General features: G+C 41.6%; 1 protein-coding gene across 1 annotated transcript; it reads left to right on the top strand.

Annotated features, from left to right (window-relative positions):
- The first annotated feature begins 87 nt into the window (after positions 1 to 87).
- Positions 88 to 27,191, top strand: ATP6V1D (ATPase H+ transporting V1 subunit D). Its single transcript, XM_026489719.4, has 9 exons — positions 88 to 255; positions 4,813 to 4,930; positions 13,675 to 13,754; positions 15,133 to 15,200; positions 15,929 to 15,973; positions 23,270 to 23,373; positions 23,937 to 24,003; positions 25,147 to 25,225; positions 26,516 to 27,191. Exons 1-9 carry the CDS (start codon positions 215 to 217, stop codon positions 26,655 to 26,657), a joined length of 744 nt encoding a protein of 247 aa, XP_026345504.1. The 5' UTR covers positions 88 to 214; the 3' UTR covers positions 26,658 to 27,191.
- The last annotated feature ends 682 nt before the right edge of the window (positions 27,192 to 27,873 follow it).

Raw genomic sequence — 27,873 nt, forward strand, 5'->3', positions numbered from 1 at the left:
CATCGCCTCATTCTTGTCCTCCCCCCACGCTCCCCACGTGCCAACAGGAAGCGGAAGTGAAGAATGCGTACTTACGTATCCCAGCTGCCACTTAGCAACGCGAGGAGGTCAGGTGACACAACCAGCTGACTCCGGTAGAGGAAGACCCTGTGGCTGGGGCTTTTGCAGCCACGATTGCCCAGCCGGGGATCCGAGCCGAACTGTCATCGTTAGAATGTCGGGCAAAGACCGAATTGAAATCTTTCCCTCGCGCATGTAAGTAAAAGAACGGGTCGAGCAGCATTCATAGGTTCTTGAACGCCTATCCCGAGCAGCAGTCCCTGTATACCCTGGACTAGCAGCGAGGGTCCTTGTTTGCTGGGCGGTCTTGAGCTTTCCTCCGTCCCTTTTCGTGAGTCTGGGGCGATGCTCCCTGACGCCCCCCTCACATATTCCTCTGAGGGAACCATGCTGGACGGAGCGATCCCAACCCGTAGGAGAGGCTGCCCGACCTGCTAGTTTTTACAGAGGTCCGCTGACTTTACTCATCAGTTGAGCCATTCATACCGTCTTCCCTTATTGAGCTGGGCAGTGGTTTTATAGAACTATGACTCGTCGCCAGTTTTGCCTAAGAGAGCTCACAGGTTAACGGAGAGATGGACCAGCCAGAAAGGTTTGACAAATACTTTGAGAAGGAAAGTTTACTATGGTGAGAAAAAGGCTTCTAGGCCAAATTGGGAGTTGAATCAAATTGCCCTAGCGTGGACGTCAAATTTGGTCTTGGATCCCTTTTGTCATTTTCTGAGGTCCCACGAAATGTCACCTGCGGTGGGACGATACCCCTGAGTTTCCGAGGCACTCCGTTTGCTCCATCACCATTGCGCCTCATTCAGACAGACCTCTGTTAATACCACCCATCAGATTGTAAAGTGGATATTTGTTTATGTGTATTTCCCACTGAATTGTGAGCTGTCTCCAAGAGGAGAGAATGTCTTGAGAATTAATTCATGGGAGGTCTACAAAAAAAGCATAGCGCCCTAAGTGTTGGGCCAGTTTTTATTACTATTTTAAGATTTTATTTATTTATTTGTTAGAGGGAGAGAGCACAAGCAGGAGGAGCGGCAGGCAGAGGGAGAGGGAGAAGCAGGCTCCCAGCTGAGCAGGGAGCCCGATGGGGAGCTCAATCCCAGGACTCTGGGATCATGACCTGAGCCAGATTGGCTGCAGCTCTTAATGAAATGAAAGGATTGTGGGGTTTTGTTTGCTTATTTTTTACAACTTCACCTACTGATTTTCTAGTAGGTGTTATATTAGGTGGGAAGCAAGTCAGTTGTGGAGAAAGGCATTGTCTGTGAAATAGGTAAGATTCAAGGCTACCCTGGGGTAGTGAGATCTGCAGAACTCCCAGCACTTGACCTTGACACTGTCTAATGTCTGCACTGAGAAACCACCAAACTAGCATGGAGAAACCACCAAACTGTGTTCTTAGAATGACCCCAGGACCCATTAAAATGCCTGAGAAAGCTCATTGCTTCCAGGAGAGTTTTTTGTTTGTTCTATCCAATACCTGATGATAGGCCCCTGACCTCCCTTTCTTAGGGCATTCACTAAAAATGGCTTACAATTAGGAATCCTTTCTTTTCCTTTTGAAATATATATCTCTCTCCTGCAGTTTAGAAGAGTCCTTCTCGGGGGCGCCTGGGTGGCACAGCGGTTAAGCGTCTGCCTTCGGCTCAGGGCGTGATCCTGGCATTATGGGATCGAGCCCCACATCAGGCTCTTCCACTATGAGCCTGCTTCTTCCTCTCCCACTCCCCCTGCTTGTGTTCCCTCTCTCGCTGGTTGTCTCTATCTCTGTCGAATAAATAAATAAAATCTTTAAAAAAAAAAAAAAAAGAAGAGTCCTCTCAAGGATCTGAAAGCCATTTCTTTGAAATGTAGTTATTAGGAAGGATGGATGTCTCCCAGTGTCTGGGAGGATAGAATCCTAACTTCCATAATTGCCAGCTAGCAGACACAGCTAGCTATCATTTTCGGTGACCAGGCCTTTATAATTTTTCACTTCTGTGACTCTTCTTGAGTTCGCTCTTGCTCCTCTCCCTTATTCTTCCTTTAAAATGCCCAGCCACTTTGCACAAGTCAGAATGGAGCTCAACTCTTTCTCCTACTGTCAGTGGTTACTGAACAAAATCTGTTTTCACCACTTTAATGTCTGGCTGTGTTTATTTTTGATAGTAATCAGTGTTAACATTTTTTTGTTTTTAGTTTGAGACTAAGAAGGAAAATGGACTTCTTTGAGCTTAGACAAGAAGACTAATAGGTTTGTAAAAGTGAAAATTGCCATTTGAGAGCAGTCAGCTTGCTGATTGAGAGGAAAATAAGGTGCAGGAAATTACTGCTTCTCTAAATATTTTCCCCAAGGCTTAGCAGCAGGTATTTGGTCATGTAGTCAGATGTCTTTGATTCAGCTGAAAACAAAGTCATCGTTCTAGCTGAAGGTTGAAAATTTTTCCTAGTGCTCAGCAGCTCTAACACTTATAAAGGAGTCGGTTTTTAAATTTTTTAATTTATTTTAATTTTTTTAAAGATTTTATTTATTTATTTGACAGAGAGAGAGAGATAGCCAGCGAGAGGGGGAACACAAGCAGGGGGAGTGGGAGAGGAAGAAGCAGGCTCCCAGCGGAGGAGCCCGATATGGGGCTCGATCCCAGGACCCTGGGATCACGCCCTGGGCCAAAGGCAGACAGTTAACGACTGAGCCACCCAGGCACCCCAAGGAGTCAGTTTTTTAAAGAGCTAGGATAGAAAATACTTCAGTGACTTCTGTGTCAGACAGTTCCATCTTACATTGTTATCCTGTGAAGTGGGACTGTCTCCTACTCAGGCAGCAGAGAGAACAAAACAAGTTTAGAGTGAAAGCAAAAGAGCCATGAAGGATTTGCAGTCAACTGAAGTCCATCAAATCCAGTTTCTACCTATGACATACTGGCTGTAAGCCCTTGGGCAAGTCACTCTTCAAGTCTCAAGAATTAAAATGTGTCTATTTCACAGAGGTGCTGTTAGCTAGGAGGAAATTAAAATTAGCATGGTAAATTCAATTTTATCAACCAGCTCACCTTTTTTACTACATTGAATCTGCAGTACTGGGATTTGACTCAATTTGATCCAAGTCCTTGAGCCCGAATTCTGGTCATTAGTGTCAACAATATAATATGTTAAATGTACACATTGGGGTCGATAGTGCCAGCTAAAGCTGGAAACTGAACCAGTTTCACTTGGTTAGACCTCCAGTGAGGTCAGGCAGTGCAAATTTAGCTACTGGTAGTAGTTTTCAAAGAAAGAAGTGTTCATAAGATGCTTTTTATAATAGGCAGTGTGGCATGTGGTTGGGATACAGCGGGCCTAGGTTTGAGCCTTAGTTTGAGCCTTGGGCAAGGAAGTGGAGTCGGAAGTGTGTTTCAAACTATTGTTGTTGTTGTTTTTTTCCTAGAGTGGGAGAAAGTGTTTCATTTTTCTAAGCCTCATTTTCAAGATAACATGTAGTGTTTCTTCCAGCTATAGAATTGTCTCAGTAACCTTTCCCCTTTGGTAAAAGATTTCAGTAAAATCTAAGAATATACCCAAAGATCTGTTAATACATGCTATTTCGCAGTTGGTTATAACACCAGTCATATGAAATTATATCCCCTTATACAAATCACCTGAAGTATCTACATTATACAATCTATTGTTAAATCTTATTACCTACTTTTTAAAAATTATTTTATCTGGCATATGATAGCAAGAACAAATGTCAATTTCTGCTATTACTTTCTTGACTTTGGTATTGGAGTTTCTGATGGGAAAAGATTGGAATAAGAGGTAACACTTCTGTAGTTTGTCACTTCTCAGAGATATGTGTCATTAGTTCCTTGAGTCATTTGCAAATTAATAAAATTATTGGTGGTAGGATTTTGACTGATGAAATGAAAACACTTTAATGCCACACTTTTAATAGAAAAAGTAATTATTGGTTGTGGTATGTATTACAAAAGGTCCAAAAGAATATAAATACAGTAAAAAGAAAATCCATTTTTTTCCACTCAGTCCCATTTCCCAAAGGAAACTGTTACCAATTTCTGTGAATCTTTTCTAGAAGTATTCTCTGTATCAATATAAGCATATTTATCCCTTACTTTGTATGAGTAAGAGAATATAATATAGATTATATTCCTCTTTTACCTTCCTCTTTTTTTATGACTGCATATCATTCCATTTTATGATGAACCATGATTTATGGAACATTTAACTTGTTTCCACTCTGTTGCTATTACACACAAGGCTGGTGTACTCATCCTTAACCTTGTATATATTTTTGTGTACATGTGGGAGTAAATCTGTAGGATAAATTCCTCACAGTGGAATTGTTGGTCCTGAAGGTAAGTGCACTTCAAATTTTGATATTTATTAGTGGACAGATTTTTAAAAAATGCTTAATACACCTGTAATGGAAACACAGACATTATTTTAACTTGCAAATCAAAAAAATATTTTAGCTATGGTGGCATCATGAAATAGGACTCCTGATAAATTTTATTATGATTTAATAAATAACTTTTCCCAGATATTGGTCAAGGAATTGTTTCTGTTTTAAATTAATGAACTTATTTATGGAACATTGAAGATGGAAATCTACAATATTGAGAAACCAATTAATTATAACTTAGCACAGATGCTATATATTCTTACTTTTCATGACATTGAAGAGTAAAGCATAATTTTAGTACTATATTGGGGAAGTAGTGTTACGTTTTTTAACAGTGGAAATAAATATCTTTAATTTTGTTTATATAGGGCACAGACCATCATGAAGGCTCGATTAAAAGGAGCACAGACAGGTCGAAACCTCCTGAAGAAAAAATCTGATGCCTTAACTCTTCGATTTCGACAGATCCTAAAGAAGATAATAGAGGTAGAATGAACTGTCCTTAGAACAGTTACTTATTTTAGAGATATCTAAGGAAAATCCAGCATGGTTCTTGGTATTTTAATTTTTTTTTCTCTAAGTTATTTTAATTAAATTTTTTTCTTTCAAAAGTAAAAATACTATTATGACTTTAACAAGTTGCAGATCATTTAATATAAGGGACTCATTACTCTTACCTTTGAAGCCCCACTTGATCCGATCTGGCCCCTGCCTACCACTCTGACCTCATTTGGAACATTCTCCTTACCATTTTCTTCCAGGACTTTTTCATTAGCTGTTTCTTCTGCTTGAAATGTTCTTTCCCAGAGCTTCTTATGATTTGCTTCTCTGGTCATTCTGGTCTCTTCAGAGAGGCCATCCCTGATCATCCAATCTGAAGTATCATCCAATCCAATTGTGTTTACCTCTGTCACGTTTCCTTATTATTATTTTTTAAAGATTTATTTATTTGAGAGAGAGAGAAAGAGAGAGGGAGCACGGGGAGGGGAACAGGGAGAGAGAGTCTTAAGCAGATTCTGCGCTTAGCACAGAGCCAGGCACGGGGTTCGATCTCACAAAGGCAAAATCATGACCTGAGGTGAAACCAAGAGTCTGATGCTTAACTAGTTGCACCAGTCAGGCACCCCACATTTCCTTATTTTTGTCATAGCATGTACTATTGCATATTTTCTTGTTTGGTTGGTTGTTCCCACTAGAGAGTATTCCATGGAAGCAGGGACTTAATCCTTTCAGTACTTATTTCCTGTGCCTAGAACAGTGCTGGCACATAGTATGTTTCAATTCAGTGCTTTTTAGGTAAATGAAATGTGAATACGGAAATATATTTAAAAAATGAAGATTATTCCCCTCCCCCTCCCAACTACCCTTCTCTCATTTCCCAGAGGAGTTCTCTGTGACACTTTGATTTATAGTCTTTCTGTCTTTCATCATGCATGTTTTTAGTAACATGGAACTGTTTTGCATTATATAATTCAATTCCTGCCTGTTCCCTGTGGCAGAGTTTGGAGAGCTTTCTGCATCAATACATAGATCTGCCTCTTTATTTATAACAGCTGCGTGGAACTCCATCGAATGGATAATGGAATTTAACCATTTTTCTGTTGGTGAATGTGTGGTCTTACTACTTAGTGGGGGAGGGTACTTATTTCCTGTGCCTTGTGTATGCGTATGTTTAAGAATACTGACCACGCTGACTCCATCTTTGGCCCTCCATCTTGTTCGTGGCTGCACTGTGACCTTCCTCGAGGCTCTGTGTTGTGGGCTCCGTGGAGGTTAATGTTTGCCCCGACCAGAATGCGGGAAGGCTTTGTTCTCACCCGCCCTAGAGTGGCGCGCAGGTGTGGCCGCTTGAGCTGACTCCCGCGTGACCGCCCCACGAAGCCCCGAAGCCCCTCTCGCTCTATGAAAGCCGGGGGTTGTGGGCCAGGCTTGGCGGAGAGTAGCCGCGGCTTCCCTCCCTGTGGGTGAGTTATCCTGAGTAAAACGGGGTTAACGGTCCTTGGAGGCTTGCGTTGTTTTTTCCGTCTCGGGGTGCCTTCTGAGTCTGGGGGCTGCTTGACTGGCCCTCCTCCACCGTCTAGCCGCCGGCCAGCCAGCCTGGAGCCGGCGAAGCCAGCGCGCGTGTGGGGAAGGGGCGGGCCGGGCGGGAAAGCCCGAGCTGGCGGCCGCCGCCCCCCGGGGAGACGCGCCTGGCGGGTGAGTGCGGAGATGCGGGGCGGGGGTCCGCGCCCCGGGGGTGGTTAGAAGACCTGCCTGAGCGGAGGAGGGAGAGCCGCCGACCCGCAGTTGCGGCGTGGCCGGGCTGCGGGTCTGGGCTTGGTGAGGCGCCGCAGAGGGCAGTCGGGAGCTGGGCGGGAATCGGAGCCGACGGGAGAAGCGGAGACGCGTTGGCTTCCTCCCCTCCGACGTAGTGTCCGGAGGAGTCCAACAGCAGCAGGGACGCTTGGGAATTAGGGCCTTGGGAGGGTGGAGAGGGTGAGTGCCGGCCGCCGCACACTGAAGGGAGAACTGTGCTGTCTCAGGACAGCGGGGACCCGGAGGCCGGGGGCCCTGGGGTAGTGACTCTGATGAGGAGGAGGTTGTCCTAGAGGAGGAAGATGATTTACAGGCACGCCTCTGATTCGAACAGAGCCGAGGCCGCTTGCTTGCCTGAGGAGGAGGGAGAAGAAATTCCCACTAGTCAGGAAACGACAGTGAGGGAATATTCCGCCACTGACTTAGTGAAGCAGAGCGGCCGACAAGGGGGGGCCAGCTGGGGTGTTGCCACGGTGGGATACCGTGGAAGATGGTGTCCTGTTGGAAGTTTGGGATGTCAAAAATGGCCTGTCAGTGCTCGGCCTGCCTTGCAACAAATATAAGCCACAGTCCTGGGACAGAATCTCAGGCACTTAGTTAACCTGATGGAATAAATGCTAGAATTAAGGTAACTTGGCCTGAAAGGGGGATGTGCCTTGTTCTCCATGGAAGAACTACAAGAAAGTCTATGTGAACTGGGAACAAAACCTGCCATTTACACCTAGCATGTTAGAGACCTAGACAAAGAATTGCTTTCCTCTGGTACGGAAGACCTTATATTAGAGTCAGCCACGGGAGCATGGTATAGGACTTAATATCTGTCCTTGCCCCTATGGTTAATTGGCCGATTGCTATTGTAGCTATTATGGTGGCTGATTTAAGTGAAACCAAAAGAATCTGTCATAAGGCAAATAGGTTGAAAAATGAGAAAAACAGAGGATCCCCCTGATGATAAAATGGCAGAAAGGGGGCCCATCAAGTTCTCTCAAACAATTACGGCAAGATCTAATTTTATACAGGATCCTGAAAGAAAATACAACCCAATTTGGAGTTGCTAAGCATTATGGAAGGTGTTGCTTAAGGGAAAACAGTTTATTCCCTTGAAGGAGGGCTCAAGAGAACGAGGTGTTCCCCAAGAGCTCCTCTGCTGAGGAATTTCAGGGGTGTATTCCCTTTCCCTAGAGACTAGGGGTTAGGCAACAATAGGGGGAACCAGAGGCCCCATGTTGAATTAACCATTTATTGGTGTCTCACTAACAGACTGTACTAGCTGTAATAGACACTGGAGCGGAATGTACACTTATGTAAAGCCCTTGAAATTTTGGGGGGAAATAAAGGCTGTTGATGTTTATGTGGGACAAATTATCAAGGTCCTACAAACTAGTCTCTACCTACAGATTGGCAGGCTTCCGCCCCATTGTTTTCTAGTGTGTATTTCCCTCACTTGAGTATTTTGGGGGTAGATGTTCTACAGGATCTGGATCTAACAGCAACAACAGGTGGATTCAGGTTGCATATCCGAGTGAAACGCGTTGTGGATCATGCAGAATGGGAACCTATACGACTGCCGGTTTCTGGAGAGTAATAAACGTAAAACAGTATGAGCTACTAGGGGGGCATGATGAGATTACTGCCACCATTATAGAATTAGAAAAGGCAGAGGTAATTAGGCCTGCTCAGTGCCCATTCAGTAGTCGGTTTGGCCTATAATAAAATCTAATGGGACCTGGCAAATGACAACAGATTATAGGGAACTCAGTAAAATTACTCTGCCTGTCCATGTTTGTGGTGCATAATATAGCCTTATCGTTTGAGAAAATCATGGCATCCATTAAGACTTATCATTATGTACTAGATTTGTCTAATGCCTTTTCCAGCATTCATTAGGACGGGAATTCCAAGATTAATTTCCCTTCGTGTGGAGTGGGAGAGACTGTGGACGTTCCAGGTGTTGCTCCAAGGGTGTCTCAGTAGTCCTAAAGTTTGTCATAGGTTGGTAGCCAGATATTGGGAAAAATGGATATTGTCAGTGATGACAGTGCTTTATCATTATGTAGGTATAATGTTAACTTGTGATGATTTATCCTCCCTGTCTCAAGCAGTCTCGTCATTCCAGGTGTAAAGTCTCTGAGAGGTAAATACCGACAAAATCCAAGGGCTGGGTTAATTGGTAAAGTTCCTGGACATCATCTGGTCAGGTAGGATAAGTGATGCCAGAGACGGTCATTAGTAAAATGCAAGCCTTCCCAATCCCTAAAACGGTGGAGGAATTACAGGCTTTTGGTTTTTTGGGTTACTGGAGACTTTTTGTTCCCTATGTAGCAATAGAGCAGATATTAACATCTTTTAAATGCCTTGGTCAGAAGGGTAAGCCAATGGGATTGGGGACCAATAAGAGGCTGTCTTTTTTTTTTTTTTTTAAGATTTTATTTATTTATGAGAGGGGAGAAGAGGAGCAGAGGGAGAAGCAGATTCCCTGCTGAGCAGGAAGCCTGAGATCCAAGAGCTCATCCCAGGACCCTGAGATCACAACGTGAGCCAAAGGCAGACACCTAACCAACTGAGGTGCCCCAGTAAGAGGCTGTCTTAAGGGCAAAAATGGCAGTAAAACAAGTACAGACCTTGGGGGTATTTTTGCCAGGTGTGAGTTGTAAATTAGATATAAATTCATATCTAGAAGGGTTTGGCTGAGGCTTGTGGGATTGACGAAATGGGAAATGGATCCTGTTAGGATTCTGGCCTCATTTATGGAAGGGAACAGAAGCCGGGTGTAGTCCCATGGAAGAACAACTATAGCTATATATCTTGCGCTGCAACAGACAGAAGGACTGAATGCTGATTTGCCTATGATGGTATGAACCTCTCTGCCAGTGCGAGGGTGAGTTAAAGGACTTGTTCAGCAAACCTGAGTGTGCCTGTGCCCAGGTAAGCACCTTACATGCTTACCTGCAGTGGAGGAGCGTTTGTAATACCAACCTGCTGTTTCATGAGCTACACTCATTACTAGGGGTGGTCACCTAAGTCAGCCCAGCCCAACTTCCAGAAGTCGCTGACATTATGCCTCCCTTCCCCCAAGTAAAGGAAGGGGAAGCCTCGCCTCCGATGGGTGCATAGTATACTGATGGCAGTTGCAGGAGAAACCTGCCTCTTTGGCATTCCTCTGCCATCTGGCTGGATTCTGATGTACTTTGGTTTGAAGAAGGAACTAAACAAAGTAGTCAATGGGCAAAATTGAGAGTGGTATGGATTGTGTTGACATATGAGCCAGTGCTTATCGATTTGGCTACTGACAGCTGGGCAGTGTCGTAGGGTTGATAGCATGGATGCTTTGATGGCACAAAGAAGATTGGGATATATTAAATAGACCTCTTTGGGGAGTAGAACTGTGGGAAGATATTTTGGAAGTATGCTCTAAGCCCGATGCAGCTGTCCAGGTAAGGCCTGTGTCCCTGCTCACTCCCCATCCACATTGCCAGGCAGTTATGAGGCAAATGCTCTAGTCCAGGCTGGAGGAAATGCTGACCCTGTTTGAAGTAGCAGAGTGGGTCCACTGTAAATCGGGACACCACCTGAGGTCCCCAAACTACTCGGCAAATAGTAAAAAGATTGTTTGCCTTTAAAATATTTCAATCTACAAGCTGCTGACAATTCTGACCCCTATGCCACCTCAGGTGATGGCCATTGTGCCATACCCTGGGGTATAGTGGGCGGACTACAAGCCCTGTTTCTTGCTGGCCGATTACATAGGCCCTTTGTATTGGAAGGGCACAAATATGCACTGACCTGTGTGGACACTCACACAGGACTTGTACAAGCCTTTGCCTGTAGAAGAGCTAATCAGGCTGCAACTATAACAGATTAACAGAACTGGAGAGCATGTACAAACACCGACTTAGATAGTGATCAGGAGACATGTTTTACTGGTCCTGACGTCCAAGAATGGGCAGAGGCCTGGGATCTGTTGTGGACTTCCCACCTGCCATATAGTCTCACTGCTGCAGGTCTAACTGGAAGGATGAATAGACTAATAGGAAACACATTAAACACTTTGTCACCAGGTGGCTCCCTCAAAGGATGGTCTCCAGTACTAACTGGCAGTTCAGCTTTTTAAAGCTGTGCCCATAGCAGGACAGATTTCTGCATATGAACACCTAAGCAGCAACACCCATGCAGCTCTTGGGTGTGAGTATTGTCAGGAGGACTGAGGCCTATTGGGGAGGAGGGACTCCTTTTGTGATTGCTACAAGACTTCCCATCTGGTAAGGCTCTAGTTCATTGGAAATTGACTTGGAATACCTCCTCTGGGTGGCTTGGTCTCCTAATCCCTTGGGGTCAGGGCCTCACATCCTGTATTTTTAACCCTTCATTGTATGTTGGTCAGGGCCCAACACGTGAAGAACTGCTTCTGACTCTTGGTGTTGAGGTAGGGTTGTTAGTATGGTTGTGTATGTACAACATAGACCCACCCTCTGATGATATTAAGGAGCAAAATAAATGGTTTCATCTCCCAGGGAAAATTCCAAAGCCAGGGACGATACTAGCTCATGGGGACTAAACCATTATCCTGTAGTTGCTAACTGAAAATTTGCCGTATGTATTGCTTGTAAAACATTTCTTACTACCCATAACCTTGCATTGTTAATGTTTCTGTTGTTTCTGGAAACATCTTGTCATAGGCCACACTAACACTGAAGTTTACAGTTGCTCCAACTGCTGGGTCTGTGGAAAGGACCTCTTTACTGGGTTGTTGGGGAACCACAGTTCTAAGTATTTTCTCTGGTCTTATAAGTGTATTAATATTGGCTGCTGTGGTATTGGGATGCAAGTTGCCTCCCAGTACCTGGCTGTATGGTCCTTGTGGAAGAATGGCATGGAAAAATTATATGGGCCATAAAGATGTCAAGGGTAGAGTGTAGGAGTGCTGACAACACTGACTCCTGCTTTAGCTTGATCATGCCACACAGTGACTTCCTTGGTGCTGCGTGTTCCGGGCCCCATGGAGGTTGTTAGCCCTGATTGAAATGTGGGAAGGCTTGTTCTCATCTTTCCTAAGTGGTCCGCAAAGGGTGCCACTTGAGGCAACTAGTAGAGATGGCTGGCGCACAGAGGGTACCACTTTAGGTAACTACCCTGTGACCTTCCCATGCCCTCTTGCTGTATAAAAGTGGTTATGGTCCAGACTTGGCAGAGAACGGGTGGGAAGAGTAGCTATATAGCTGCCTGGATCATTTGTCTGTCTTCTCTATCCCTCCCTGTTGGTAAGTTACCTGGAATAAAACTCTGTGTAAATAGTATGGAACGGCTTGCATAGCTTTTCCGTCTCAGAGTGCTTCCTCCCTCTGGAGGATACTTTACCATCCCTCTTCCACTTTCTAACAGTATGTGTGCTAGCATTTCTCTGAAAAGTCTTAGAATCTCAAGGATCTGTTCATTTGCATTTTTTAAAAAGATTTTTTAAAAGATTTATTTGAGAGCGAGAGCATGAGTGAGGGGTGGAGATTTTTTGGGGAGAGAAGCAGGCTCCCCACTGAGCAGGGAGCCTGATGCAGGACTCTATCCTAGGACCCTGAGATCATGACCTGAACCAAAGGCAGATGCTTAACTGACTGAGCCACCCAGGTGCCCCTAAACATTTAAATTTTTGATGGATAATTTCCAAATTGTTCTCCAAGTTGTTACAGTAATTTACATTCCTATCAAATGATTAGTGAGAGGACCTGTTCTCTCAAATTCTTCGTAACTGGGTATTAATCTCTTATTTGTTGCCAATCTGTTGGGCTAAAATTGGTATCTTTTATTTTTATTCATTTTTAAAAAAAAGATTGATTGATTTCAGAGAGAGAAAGAGTGAGTGAATGAGCCAGGGAAGGGGGGTAGAGGGAGAGAGGGAATCTCAAGCAGACTCCATACTTAGCATGTAGCCTGACGCAGAGCTTGATCTCACAACCCTGAGATCGTGAACTGAGCCAAAATCACGAGTCATACGCTCAGCTGGCTGAGCCACCCAGGTGCCCCTAAAATTAGTGTCTTTTGCAGTACTTTTGATTGTGAGGTTGAGCGTCTTTTCATGTTTATGGGTAATTTGATTTTTTTGGTGAATTTCTTTTATTTATCCTTTGTAGAAGTTCTACAAATATTCTAGTTAGTATGTAAAATGCTAAAAATATTTCCCCCTAGCCTTTAACTTCTTAAAAAATATTTGGTCTAATCTGTTGGTCTTTTTTAAATACGGCTTTTGGGTTATATATAATGCTTAGGCCTAAAAAGATGAAGAAAATATTCTATGTTTTATGTTTTTTGTTTTAAAGTTTTATCTTCAAGAATTTCTGGAGTGTATGATTTAAGGAGGTAGGGACAAGCTCTTTTTGTTAAGTGGGTGGCCTGTTGAATGGTCTCTTTATGTTACTAAATTTCCATAGAGACCTGCTGCTCTTTCTGAACTCCATTACATTATATTGACTTATTTATCCCCAAATTGGATGTATTTCCTTATTTTTAATACTTGGCAACTTTGCCCACCTGCCCCACCTTTTTTCTTTCAAAAAGATTGGATTTTCTCAAACATTAAATGTTCCAGGTTTATATTAGAATCACTGTGCCATTAAAGATTTTCATTACACTGCAGTGAATTTGAGAGATTAATTTGAGCACATTAGTATGGACGCGTTCAGGAATAAGATAGGTAGGTCCTTCAGTAAAGATCATTTTCTCTTTCTTAATGTCTTTATTCTGATGTTTTATAAAACATACTGTGTTGCAGTGCTGTTAGTGACCATAACCAAAACTGTTCAAGCCAAATTGGATATTTTTGTTATCAAGTCAATATTTTAGACACATACCTGGTATCAAATACTGGTTATTAAAGAAACGTGATTTTGATGTTTTTTCCTTGTAAAAACCTTGGTTGAATCAGTTGTTGGTTTATGCTTTCCCAGACTAAAATGTTGATGGGTGAAGTGATGAGAGAAGCTGCCTTTTCACTTGCTGAGGCCAAGTTCACAGCAGGGGACTTCAGGTAAGAAGACTTACTGGGGTGTTCTGAAAAATCAAAGTGGTTTCATGTTCATTATTTCCCTTAAAAGCTACTCTTAATGAAAAAAAAAATTAAGCATTAAAGACAAATGTTAGGGTTAAAAGTGTTCTTTATTATTACTCTATGACTTAACACCAGTTTATTATCACCCATGTATGTCTGTTACAGATTTGTAGGCACCGGATACTTAACATTCTGTAGTCTGTTTTCATTTAACATTGTATCATAAACATCTTTCCTTATTTGCACATAGCTGTATAACCTTTCTCTAGGTGTACATAATGGTGAACTTTTGGGTTGATTTTCAGATTTTTAGAATATTGGTAAAGATGCCATGAACATTTTATAATATAATATTATATATATATATATATATATATATTTCTGTAGAATTATTTCCTTAGGATAAGTTTGAGAAAGGAATTGGTTTAAACGGCATGAATTCTAAGGCTTTTGTCATATCGATATATGCTTTATATATGAAGCATGTAAAATGGTTTAGTTTTTGCTTTACGGGGGGGGGGGGGGTGCCAGTTATGTTGTGTGATTCTCCCCAAATAAGCTTGTGTGGTAAACCAGGCAGATGGTGTTATTTTCCCTTTAAATTCAGTGCCTTCCTGATGTCAGATCGCTATTTGGGAACAGAGGTGGAAATTGTTTTCAGGATTTTTTATTTTCGTTGTCTTTCCCCAGTGACACAATGTCCCCATTCCTAGTTTGTGTTATTCAGGAGGATTAGCTGACAGGTTTTACAATCTCAGGGACATAAGGCCCCTTGAAGAGATAAACTTTAATTTTTGCCAGCGTTGATAGAATAGCAACTTGCATTGACTTTTCTAGCAGAGGGAGGGAATCAGTAGTATGTAAAGTGATATGTGAATGTGTTTTAGGGTGGTTATGGTGAAAACACTTCAGTTTATGATAAGAACAAGTTGGGGAGTCAGACAACCAGATGGAAGTTAGGTTCCAGGGTAAGGGAATTGAACTCCTACTTAGACAAATCTAAAAGGTTTGGACAGCAAACCCAGAAGGAAGGAGTTTCTCTAAGTTACATTAGCTGAATAAAAATCCTTAAAGTCACATCTGTGGCACCACATGCCTGACTGAAAACTCAAGCAGTCTGTGTACTTTAAAGTCATTCTTTGTTGTTTTCTTATGGTTCATGTTTTGAATATTGTTCATTCTTTGCTCTCTGAGGCTCTCTTCTGGCAGCAGTAATTTTTCTTTTTCTGGAAAAACAGTTACCAAACATACTTACTTGTGCTATCTCATGCTTGTTGAAATTACCTGATGGGTCCCTGTAGTTTTATTTCTCACTCTAAAATCTCAACTAAATCAAGGCCTTTTCTTTTTTTGGCAGCACTACAGTTATCCAAAATGTAAATAAAGCCCAAGTGAAGATCCGAGCTAAGAAGGATAATGTAGCAGGTAACTTTTCAGCCCTTTAGGATCCTTAGGAAGAAAAGATGACATTTAAAAATTAACCTGTTTGTACCCCAAGATCTTCATGTCCTAATTAATCTCTTCTACTTAGAACAAATGGATTTGCTTTAAATGTTAAAATCTTTGTAACTTGTGGTTGCCAGAGGATGGGGGTGGGGGAAATGGGGATAAAGTTATGTATGACGAATATCTTCTAGAGATTGGCTGTACAATGTGTAGTGCCTATAGTTAACAATGCAGTGTTGTGTATTTAACAACTTAGGGTAGATCTTCTGTTGAGTATTAACACACACACACACACACACACACACACACACAAAGAAAAGGGACACAAATCTTTTAAAGGAGATAGATAAATTTATTACCTTGATTGTGGTGATGGTATCATGGATGTATACATATATCTGAATTCATCAAAATGTGTACATTAAATATATGCAATTTTTTTTTTTGCATTTTACATATACCTCAAAACTGAAAGGAAAAAAATTGTAACAGCTTGATCTCTTATTACTCAGGATAATTTGATTATTAAATAGGAATGAACACTTAAGATACCAGGTTCCTAAATTCATTTATTGAAACCAGTGAAGTTCCAGACAGTCTCTTGACTTTTGAGTGTTTGCTGAAAAAGAAACACAGGGAACAATGGTGATTAAGAAACAGGACTTCAAGGACATGTTTGTGAATCCACATGTTTCTGTGTTTAACAGGTGTTACTTTGCCAGTGTTTGAACATTACCATGAAGGAACTGACAGTAAGTGTGACACTTTGGTAGTGTATGTCTTTGGGTTCTCCAGATTCCTCTTTAAATGAACCTTTTTCTGGTAAATGGGTGCTGGATAGACTTTCTTAGAGTTTAGAGGTTCCAGTGTGAGCATCCTTCTTATATGGTACAGTTGGGACACGAGTTAATCAGTTAATAAAAGTGTTATGGTAGGGAGTCGTAAAACATTATAATGTCTTAAAATATTTTATTTCAACCTAGAAATACATACATGTAAACTTAGTCATTTGCCATTAAAAAAATATGAGGCCTTTGAGTATGAATCCAATAATTAGACTTCTGTGTTGTCTTTCTACATAAACTATACCCATAATGCATTGTTCATAATTTCTAGTTTTTTGTTTTTTTTAAATTTTTTATTATGTTAGTCACCATACAGTACATCATTAGTTTTTGATGTAGTGTTCCATGATTCATTGTTTGCGTATAACACCCAGTGCTCCATGCAATACGTGCCTTCCTTAATACCCATCACCGGGCTAGCCCATCCCCCCACTCCCCTCCCTTCTGAAACCCTCAGTTTGTTTCCCAGAGTCCATAGTCTCTTGTGGTTCATTCCCCCTTCTGTTTACCCCCCCTTCATTCTTCCCTTCCTTCTCCTAACGATCTCCCTGCTATTCCTTATGTTCCATAAATGAGTGAAACCATATGATAATTATTGTTCTCTGCTTGACTTATTTCACTTAGCATAATCTCCTCCAGTCCCTTCCATGTTGCTGCAAATGTTGGGTAATCATTCTTTCTGATGGCTGAGTAATATTCCATTGTATATATGGACCACATCTTCTTTATCCATTCGTCTATTGAAGGGCATCTCAGCTTCTTCCACAGTTTAGCTATTGTGGACATTGCTGCTATGAACATTAGGGTGCATATGGCCCTTCACTGCGTCTGTATCTTTGGGGTAAATACCCAGTAGTGCAATTGCTGAGTCCTAGGGTAGCTCTATTTTTAACTTTTTGAGGGACCTCCACACTGTTTTCCAAAGTGGCTGTACCAACTTGCATTCCCACCAACAGTGTAAGAGGGTTCCCCTTTCTCCACATCCTCTCCAACATTTGTTGTTTCTTGCCTTGTCCATTTTTGCCATTCTAACTGGCATAAGGTAGTATCTCAGTGTGGTTTTGATTTGAATTTCCCTGATGGCTAATGATGTTGAACATTTTTTCATGTATCTGTTAGCCATTTGTATGTCTTCATTGGAAAAGTGTCTGTTCATGTCTTCTGCCCAATTTTTGATTTGTTTCTTGTGTATTGAGTTTGAGAAGTTCTTTATAGATCTTGGATACCAGCCTTTTGTCTGTAGTTTCATTTGCAAATATCTTCTCCCGTTGTGTGGGTTGCCTCTTTGTTTTGATGACTATTTCCTTTGCCGTGCAAAAACGTTTTAATCTTGATGAAGTCTCACAAGTTCATTTTTTTCTTTTGTTTCCTTTGCCTTTGGAGACGTGTCATGAAAGAAGTTGCTGTGGCCGATGTCGAAGAGGTTACAGCCTATGTTCTCCTCTAGGATTTTGATGGATTCCTGTCTCACATCGAGGTCTTTCATCCATTTGGAGTTTATCTTTGTGTATGGTGTGAGAGAATGGTCACGTTTCATTCTTTTGCATATAGCTGTCCAATTTTCCCAGGCCCATTTATTGAAGAGACTGCCTTTTTTCCACAGGATGTTTTTTCCTGCTTTGTCAAAGATTAGTTGACCATAAAGTCGAGGGTCCATTTCTGGGTTCTCTATTCTGTTCCATTGGTCTGTGTGTCTGTTTTTGTGCCAGTGCCATGCTGTCTTGTTGATCATAGCTTTGTAGTATAGCTTGAAATCAGGCAACGTGATGCCCCCAGCTTTGTTTTTCTTTTTCAACATATCCTTGGTGATTCGGGGTCTTTTCTGGTTCCACACAAATTTTAGGATTGTTTGTTCCAGCTCTTTGAAAAATGTCATTGGTATTTTGATCGAGATGGCGTTGAAAGTGTAGATTGCTCTGGGTAGCACAGACATTTTAACTATGTTTATTCTTCCGATTCATGAGCATGGAATGTTTTTTCATCTTTTTGTGTCTTCTTCAATGTCTTTCATTAGTGTTCTATAGTTCCTAGAGTATAGATCCTTTATCTTTGGGGTTTATTCCGAGATATATTATGGGTTTTGTGCTATTGTAAATGGAATTGATTCCCTAATTTCTCTTTCTTCAGTCTCATTGTTCGTGTATAGAAATGCAACTGATTTCTGAGCATTGATTTTTGTATCCTGCGACATTACTGAATTGTTGTATGAGTTCTAGTAATTTGGGGGTGGAGACTTTTGGGTTTTCCATATAAAGTGTCATGTCATCTGCGAAGAGAGAGAGTTTGACTTCTTTGCCAATTTGAATACCTTTTATTCTTTTTTGTTGTCTGATTGCTGTTGCAAGGACTTCTAGTACTATGTTGAACAGTAATGGTGAGAGTGGGCATCCTTGTCGTGTTCCTGATCTTAAGGGAAAGGCTCTCAGCATTTCCCCATTGAGAATGATATTCGCTGTAGGCTTTTCGTAGATGGTTTTTATGAAATTGAGGAATGTACCCTCTATCCCTAGACTCTGAAGGGTTTTAATCAGGAAAGGATGCTGTATTTTGTCAAATCCTTTTTCTGCATCAGTTGAGAGGATCATATGGTTCTTGTCTCTTCTGTTATTAATGTGATCTATCACACAAATTTGCGAATGTTGAACCACCCTTGCATCCCAGGGATGAATCCCACTTGGTCGTGATGGATAATCCTTTTAATGTACTGTTGGATTCTATTAGCTGGGATCTTGTTGAGAATTTTGCCATCCATATTCATCAGGGATATCAGTCTGTAATTCTCCTTTTTGATGGGGTCTTTGCCTGGTTTGGGGATCAAGGTAATACTGGCCTCGTAGAATGAGTTTGGTAGTTTTCCTTCTGTTTCTATTTTTTGAAACAGCTTCAGAAGAATAGGTATTATTTCTTCTTTGAATGTTTGGTAGAGTTCCGCAGGGAATCCATCAGGCCCTGGACTCTTGTTTTTGGGGAGGTTTTTGATCACTAATTCAATCTCTCTTTTTTTTTTTTTTTTTTTTAAGATTTTATTTATTTATTTGACAGAGACAGCCAGCAAGAGAGGGAACACAAGCAGGGGGAGTGGGAGAGGAAGAAGCAGGCTCCTAGCGGAGGAGCCTGATGTGGGGCTCGATCCCAAAATGCCGGGATCACGCCCTGAGCCAAAGGCAGATGCTTAACGACTGTGCCACCCAGGCGCCCCACTAATTCAATCTCTTCACGATTAATTGGTCTGTTTAGATAATCAGTTTCTTCCTGTTTCAGTCCTGGCAGTTTATAGGTTTCCAGGAAGGCATCCATTTCTTCCAGGTTGTTTAATTTATTGGCATATACTTGTTGATAATAGTTTCTAATGCTTTTTTCTATTTCCTTGGTGTTGGTCGTGATCTCTCTGCTTTCATTCATAATTTTATTAATTTGGGTCCTTTCTCTATTCTTTTGAATAAGTCTGGCCAGTGGCTTATCGATCTTATTTTTTCAAAGAACCAGCTTCTAGAAGGTTTTGTTGATGTGTTCTGTGCTCCTGGTTTCAAATTCATTGATCTCTGCTCTAATCTTAATCAGTTGTCTTCTCGTGCATGGGTTAGGCCTGTTCTGTTGCAACTCTAGCTTCTTGAGGTGAGAATATAAGGACTGTTTTTTAGATTGTTCTGTTCTTTTGAGTGAGGCTTGGATGGCTATGTATTTTCCCCTTAGGGTGGCCTTCGCAGAGTCCCATAGGTTTTGGACCAATGTGTTTTTGTTCTCATTGGTTTCCATAAATTGCTTAAGTTCTTTAATTTCCTGGTTTACCCAATCATTCTTAAGCAGGATGGTTCTTAGTTTCCAAGTGTGTGAGTTTCTTCCAAATTTTTCCTTGTGATTGAGTTCCAGTTTCAAAGCATTGTGGTCTGAGAATATGCAGAGAATAATCTCAGTCTTTTGGTATTGGTTGAAACATCTTTTGTGACCCGGTATATGGTCTATTCTGGAGAAAGTTCCATGTGCATTCAAAAAGAATGCGTATTCTGTTGTTCTAGGGTGTATGAGGTCCTTCTGATCCAGTATTTCATTCAGAGCTCTTGTTTCTGTGTTGATTTTCTGTTTAGATGATCTGTCTGTTGCTGAGAGCGGAATGTTGAGGTCCCCTGCTATTAACATATTATTATCTATATGTCTCTCTTTATTCTGGTTAAGAGTTGGCTTATGTAGCTGGCTGCTCCCCTTTTGGGGGCATAGATATTTATAATTGTTAGATCCTCTTGTTGGATACACCCTTTAAGAATAATACAGTGTCCTTCTGTATCTCTAACTACTGTCTTTAGTTTAAAATCTAATCTGATATGAGAATTGCTACCCCAGCTTTCTTTTGAGGTCCGTTGGCATGAAAAATGGTTCTCCATCCCTTCACTTTCAGTCTGGATGTATCTTTAGGTTCAAAATGAGTCTCTTGTAGACAGCATATGGACGGGTCATGTCTTTTTATCCAATCTGCAACCCTGTGGCATTTATGGGAGCATTTAGGTCATTCACATTGAGAGTGATTATTGAGAGATACAGTTTTAATGTTGTCATGTTGCCTGTGAAGTCTTTGTTTCTATAGATTGTAAATTTCTGTTCTGTATCACTCTTGGGGTCTTTTTACTTCTGTAGAACCCCTTTAATATTTCTTGTAGGGCTGGCTTGGTGACCACATATTCTTTCAGTTTCTGCCAGTCTTGGAAGCTCCTTGTCTCTCCATCCATTCTGAATGACAGCCTTGCTGGGTAAAGTATGCTCGGCTGCATGTTCTTCTCACTTAGTGCTCTGAGTATGTCTTGCCAGCTTTTTCTGGCTTGCCAGGTCTCTGTAGACAGGTGTGGTGTTATTCTGATGTTCCTCCCTGTACATGAGGAATCTCTTCCCCCTCGCTGCTTTCAAGATTGTTTCCTTGGATCTAAGATTTGCGAATTGTACTATTATGTGACGTGGTGTCAGTCTGTTCTCATTGATCTTGGGAGGGGTCCTCTCTGCCTCTTGGAGATGAATGCTTGTTTCCTCCGCCAGAAGGGAAGTTTTCAGCTACAGTTTGTTCAAATATCTCTTCTAGACCTCTCTTTTTCTCCACCCCCTCGGGGATGCCGATGATTCTGACATTGGAATGTTTTATTGAGTCAGTTACTCCCGTAGTCTTTTTTCTTGAAACCGGAGTTTTTTAAGCCATGTTTTTTCTTTTTCTTTCTTTTCTGTCATCCTCTAACTCACTAATTCGTTCTTCTGCCTTGTTTACACTGCCGTCAGAGCATCCTGTTTAGACTGTATTTGAGTCATAGCATTCTTAATTTCTGCCAGATTTGCTCTCATTTCCGTCCTTAGAGATTCTATATTTTCGTTAATATTTTCTTCAAGCCTACACATCATCTTGACCATTGTTACTCTGAACTCCATTTCTGACAATTTGGTTATATCCATATCCATTAGTTCTGTGGCAGAGGCCACAGTCTCTGTTTCTTTCCTTTGTTGAGGGTTCCTCCTCGTCATTCTGATGAGGTGTGGTTGCGGAGATGTACAGAGCCCAAATTATTGACCAGGACCCAAGCAGGACGCACTTGTTTTATAGGGACCTTAAGGACGTGGGCTTCTTGTTTTTTCAGCCTGCCTTCTGGGGGAGGGGCCTGCTGTGCCGATACTCAGGCAACCCTGTTTGGGCAGAGTTATCCTGTCCCCTATGGGGGGGTGGGGCGTGGGCACAGTGCAGACCGGTTTTTCCAGACTTTTGTTCTCTGGTGGCTTTCCCTAGCAGTTTTCTGTGACTCTTCTGAGAATCAGAGCAGCAGTGGCTGTATCCTAGCCTCTGTCTCAGAACAGAGAGATCGCAGTCCGCTCTCCACTGAGCTCTCCTGGCCACTCTGTTTCTGTCGGTGCTGCTAAAAACCCCGCGTTTCCCGGGTTGTGTGCCCCACAGCCGTTCTCCTAGCCGTTGCTCCCAGGACTGACAGGTCTCTCCCCATTGTGCTTCTAGCACTGCCAGCCGCTCCCGGTTCCTGTGCGCGCTCCCGAGTTCCCGGTTTCAGTCTGGTTTGAGTGCACGTTCCGGAGCTCCGGTTTTTAGTCTGGTTTCCTGGCGGCTACCGATCCGAGAGTCCAGCCCGCCTCCCGCTCCCCGGTGCAGGAGGCTACAGTTTCTCGGCACCCTAGCACGGTGGCTCCCTCCCCCTTCTGTTTATCTTCCGATATCTGTGCATGAATTCACGGCTCCCCGCTTCATACCTTGATACCCAGCGCGGGAGATGTTCGTTTGTAGAGATCCAGATGTATCTTCTTATGTCTCAGGCTAATTTTGTGGGTGTTCGGGATGGTCTGGTAGATAACCAGCTTGATTCAGGGGACCAGCTGAAAAAGTGTCCCCTGATCTTCCGCCATCTTTTTTCCTCCCCTAGTTTGAGTTTCTTTAAAGTAAAATGAGGTCTTAGACTCTGTGATGCAATCTAAATGCTAAATCTTCCCAGATTTTATGGCTCATTCTCAATTTTTTTACAGTTGTCTTAGCATTTCCTAATTTTTTGGGTACTAACACATCTTTATTGAGTTTTTCCAAAATCAACTTTTTTTCATAGAAGCGATAATTTTTGGCACTCATATTCCACTGGTTCACATAGAGTGTTTAGTGTAGCTCAAATGAAGAAGTGGAGCAAGCTAGAGAGTCACCCTTTACTGGAGTGTCACTGTACCGTGGGCATCAGGCCGTATCATGCCCAAGGGAATGGGGCCCAAGGTGATAAAGTGAAGGTTGGTAAAAGCTTCTCCTATAGTTACATTTAGAATAGTTTCCTTGGGAAGAAAAAATGTTCACTGTTACTCTTAACTATAGAGAAGAAATCGATGGTTACCAGAGGGGCGGGGGGAGGTGGGTGGGAGATAGGTGATAGGGAGTAAGGAGTGCACTTGTGATGAGCTGCAGGTATTGCATGGACGTGTTGAATCACTATATCGAACACCTAAAACTAACATTACACTGTATTTTAACTGGAAGTTAAATAAAAACTTAAATGCTTAAAACCTCACATCAAAAAAACCAAGCATATTGACTGTACAGGATGTCTTGGGGAGTGGGACGGGTACTTCACATTTGCATTTAACGGGATAGTGGATTCGTTTCTCCTTGTTTGGTATTATTCTGAGTTTTGGGGAAATTTATGGGGAAGATTATTTACTCTCTAATTACAAATGTCTGACTGGTTCTTTCAGGTTATGAACTGACTGGCTTAGCCAGAGGTGGGGAACAGTTGGCTAAATTAAAGAGGAATTATGCCAAAGCAGTGGAATTACTGGTGGAACTAGCTTCGCTTCAGGTGAGTAGGAGAAGAGCCAGAGAACTCCTGCTGCAGTTTGATGTCTGAGGGTCATTTGGGGAAAATTCACATCTTGAATCAGAGCATCCCGCACTTAGTGCTTTAGTCTGGTTCCATGATTTTATGGGAAACAAGCCAGAGATGTTTTGATTTCTGAAATGGTGCCTTCCACACCATCGTCCCTGCTGATGACTAACGAAACGTGTGTGCATTGGTAGAGTTTCACTCTTAAGTGAGAACAGCAGGCAATACTAGATTTAAATGTAAATATAACATGGTTTGTGCATGAAAGCTATTTTTTTCCCCTTTATGGTCAGTTTATATCTATCCATCTATCTGCCTATAGTAGTGCCTGATTCTCTCCCCTTGCCATTTTTATAACTTCAGGCAAATCTGAAGTAAACAAATTATAATAGTCTGGAAGTAGTCTTAGCTCTGTGGAAATTGTTGAAAAGTAGCCTTGGTTTCCAAATGTTTTTTATAAGTGCAGTCTGCATAAAGCCAGACAGGACATGATTAGGAAGACTTCATGCTTGAATTATTAATTTGTCCTCTTATTTTAGACTTCCTTTGTTACTTTGGATGAAGCCATTAAGATAACCAACAGGCGTGTAAATGCCATTGAACATGGTGAGTGTGAGCTGCTGTGAGGCTCTTTGTTCATCCACTTGTCCATAGCTCCACATTTGCGTGGGAATCAGGCGCTGATCGCAAGGTGAATAAGACCTTGCCCTGTCCACAGTGGGCGGGGCAGTGTGGGTCAGCCGCACGGGAGGTGTTAGTAGTAAGTGCTTTAATAGAGTTGTGTAACGCCCCCCAAATCCATTATGTGAGGGAACGGTGAGTCAAAAATTCTGAAGTGTTTTATTCATTTCTGGTTATAAAGGACGAAACTTTTTCAAAAGCCCTAGTGTTTTCTTTAGTTCTTTCCCGTGATTCCGTAATCTGACCAAACACATTAAATATTTAACTTTAAATCCCTTTCCTGTAGGCTTTATGTCCTGGTCTTCTCCTTGATTCCTAAACATTTTTACGTTTGATGCATTTATTTTCTCTTTATTTCATTATTCTATAACTGTGCCTAGCGTTGGCACAATGCTTTCTGTTCAAGAAACTCCGTTTTCATTAAAGAAACATTCAATTTTAAGGTAAGAAAGGAACAAATTTTGAACAGGAAAGAAGTTATTTTGCACTCTCAGTGTTAAAGAGGAAGTTATCTCATTTTTAAAAACTCAGCACACATTTCCTGACCAGTTGCTGGTGCCAGACCTTGTAAATGGAACTGTAAGCAAAACAAAGTGGATAAGGTGATAGTTCCAGCTCTCAACGAAGTTCGCATTTTAGAAGCAGATAAGCAAATTCTCAGTAAAGCAGCACCTTATGACTAACCTAAAACACAGCTTAGTGCATTCTCTCTGCTTGATGGTCTGCTTTTTAATAGGGATTGTGATTATATTTAAAATAACATCTGTGGTTCAGTGTTGTATAGTCACATAAATTCAGTGTATTCAGTGTTGTGTATATTGTGGTCGTAGAATTGTGTTGTGTATGTCGTGTATATTATCTGTCCATAGAAAGGATAGTGGAAGAGCATATACAGAAATACTTACAGTAGTTATTTTAGGGTGGTTGGATTATACTTAATTTTTTTTGTTTTCTAAGTTTTCTGCATTAAATCACATTAATTTTAAAATTAGATAAAATATACAGATGAAAACTGGCAATTTGAAAAAAGTTCTCAAGTTCTCACATATATATTTTTTTAAACCCTAGTCATCATTCCCCGGATCGAACGTACCCTGGCTTATATCATCACAGAGCTGGATGAGCGAGAGCGGGAAGAGTTCTATAGGTTTGTTGGAATTGGCAGTTATTAATCATTTTTTGTTTTTCATATCCCAAAGATTCCGTTTGCTGAGAGACTGTTGGCTTAAGTTCTTTAGAATTAGCAAAGCCTGTATTTTATTCTGATAAATGAGAAGCAAGGCATAATATTGGTAAAGGCTCTAGAGACTAATCTATGCCAGGTTTTGTACGTATTTAAAATATGGCTTCTCCAAAAAGGGCCTTAGGAGGAACTATTCAGAGACTTGATTATTCTTTAAAATCAAATAATAATTTAGATTGGGTGTCTCCCTCATTAGAAGAAACTGGAATTAATCAACAAATATGTATTGCATGGTGAACGTGTTCCAGGAGTATAAGTACTTGGGGGCATTACGTAATAATAACCATTAGGGAATTAGCACAGTACTCAGAGAAATGATGCATGTACGTGAATTGGTTGTGAACAGTTGGAGTTGGTAGGGACAGCAGATCCTAAATAGGTGGTAGTATACAGAGGTCAGTGTGCCAGGTTCAGAGAAGGTGGGAGACAGGTAAAGGCCTATATTCAGGGAAGACGTGGCCACCTGTGATTTATAATCTTTTTTTTTTTTTTTTAAGATTTTTTATTTATTTATTCGACAGAGATAGAGACAGCCAGCGAGAGAGGGAACACAAGCAGGGGGAGTGGGAGAGGAAGAAGCAGGCTCCTAGTAGAGGAGCCCGATGTGGGGCTTGATCCCATAACGCCAGGATCACGCCCTGAGCCGAAGGCAGACGCTTAACCGCTGTACCACCCAGGCGCCCCTATGATTTATAATCTTAATTATAAAAGGTTATTGTGTTTCTGTCCTTCAGTGACATTCAGGATTGTGGTGATCCAAACTGATCCAAAATTCTAGTGAATGTCCGAATGCTCAAAAGGTGTTCCATTATCAAGGGATGGATTTCGAGGTTTATTGAGTCTGGGATAGGAACTTTTTAAAGAAATATTTACTGCTAAGAATATCCGTCACATTCTTATGCTCAGATTGGCACATGGGATTGTCTTCCAAGAAAAGAGCTTTCTCTGCAGACATGTAGGACGTGGTTAGTCTTCCTTCCCTGCCCCCCCCCAACTCCATTATTAGCTTAAAATGTATATATCCTACCTCAAATCTTTATTTTAAAAATGGGTTATAGATCACTGAAATCGAAATAAAAGTAAAATTTTGTTCTAGTTTGTAGGTGTTTATGATCCTTGTTACAAAACTAGCAGAAATGAAATCTACTTAGAACTGAAACAGTGTTCAGAAAAGTCCCTCCTTTTGTTTTACAGGTTAAAGAAAATACAGGAGAAGAAAAAGATTCTCAAGGAAAAATCAGAGAAGGACTTGGAGCAACGGAGGGCAGCTGGCGAGGTGATGGAGCCTGCTAACCTTTTGGCTGAAGAGAAGGATGAGGATCTTCTGTTTGAATAATCTTTCCTGCTCGGGTTCTTTCATAAGCCCTAACATGGTACCATTTTAACTCACGGTGTGTAGGTTTGGTATGTGTGGCTATTTATTTTTTGGCCTAAGAATTTCACTGGTGGTAAAATTTCCCTGGATGTTGGTTATGGGACTACCTTTGCAAAATCCTAATTCAACAACCATTTATCACATGAGATTTGTAGACCCTGTCCAGGAACCTGTAGAATTTATTCGGCAGAAGCAGTACCCTACGCCATTTACATCTGTTCGGTGATCTGCTTACCAAGTGTATTAGGAAACCCCCCTTAGGAAGCAGCAGTGGCCTCAGGCCAGCTGTTGCTGTAGCAGCCTTTGTTCCTACCTGCTCTGACACCGTGGCACTCTTGTCTGAGATTGCTCTAGCCATCCTGTGTAACCCTGGTACTTCTCTCAAGCGTTATGAAACCTTCACTATTTTTCCCTGCATGACAGGTCTCTGTCCTGTCATGGGAGTTCTGCCAATTTTAATGTGATTATGGTATAAACAGTAAAATGATTTAAAAATGAGTTGTTCTTTTTTTTTTTATTTACTATCAGTCATGTTCTTATGTTCAGATTGGCACATATGGGATTGTCCTCTAAAAAGAGCTTTCTCTGTAGACATGTAGGATGTGTATAGTCTCCTCCTTTTTCCCCCTTCATAGTTATGTGTTTTCCTGATAAGCTTACTGAGATGATTGTTGAATTTTGGGGTACTCATAAACATGCCAGTGAGTTAAGTAATAAGTAGTAAGGTAACTTTTTATCTTATAAGCAGTAACACTTGCTGTCTTAACCCATTAAATAGGAAGATGAGGCATTTGAGTGGCCGTATCAGGAGCTGACTGAGGTTTTTCGTGCTGTTTGATTGGTGAGCCATCCATGTTTACTCGGGCTTTCTTGTACCCAGTCCTGGGCATTTCTGAGGTGATTGGCTATGGGACAGTTTTTGGTGAAATTGTTAACACTTGGCTTATGAGTATTGTATTTAAGTCAATTGATAACACAAGTGTAGGCTTTTTAAAGTACCAAGTAATTTTGAAACATTTAGTACCTGCAACAAAATCGTCTTAGAACGGGGCCTGGCACATAACTGTTTTATTTATATTATCACAACAACCGTAAGACGTACATGTTATTTTAATCCCACCTTTCACAGAAGAAAATGTTAAGGCACCAGGAGCTGGAGTAATTGGTCCTAGGTCAA

The sequence above is a fragment of the Ursus arctos genome, unplaced genomic scaffold (assembly GCF_023065955.2).
Source record: "Ursus arctos isolate Adak ecotype North America unplaced genomic scaffold, UrsArc2.0 scaffold_25, whole genome shotgun sequence".
In the NCBI taxonomy this organism is placed as follows: Eukaryota; Metazoa; Chordata; class Mammalia; order Carnivora; family Ursidae; genus Ursus; species Ursus arctos.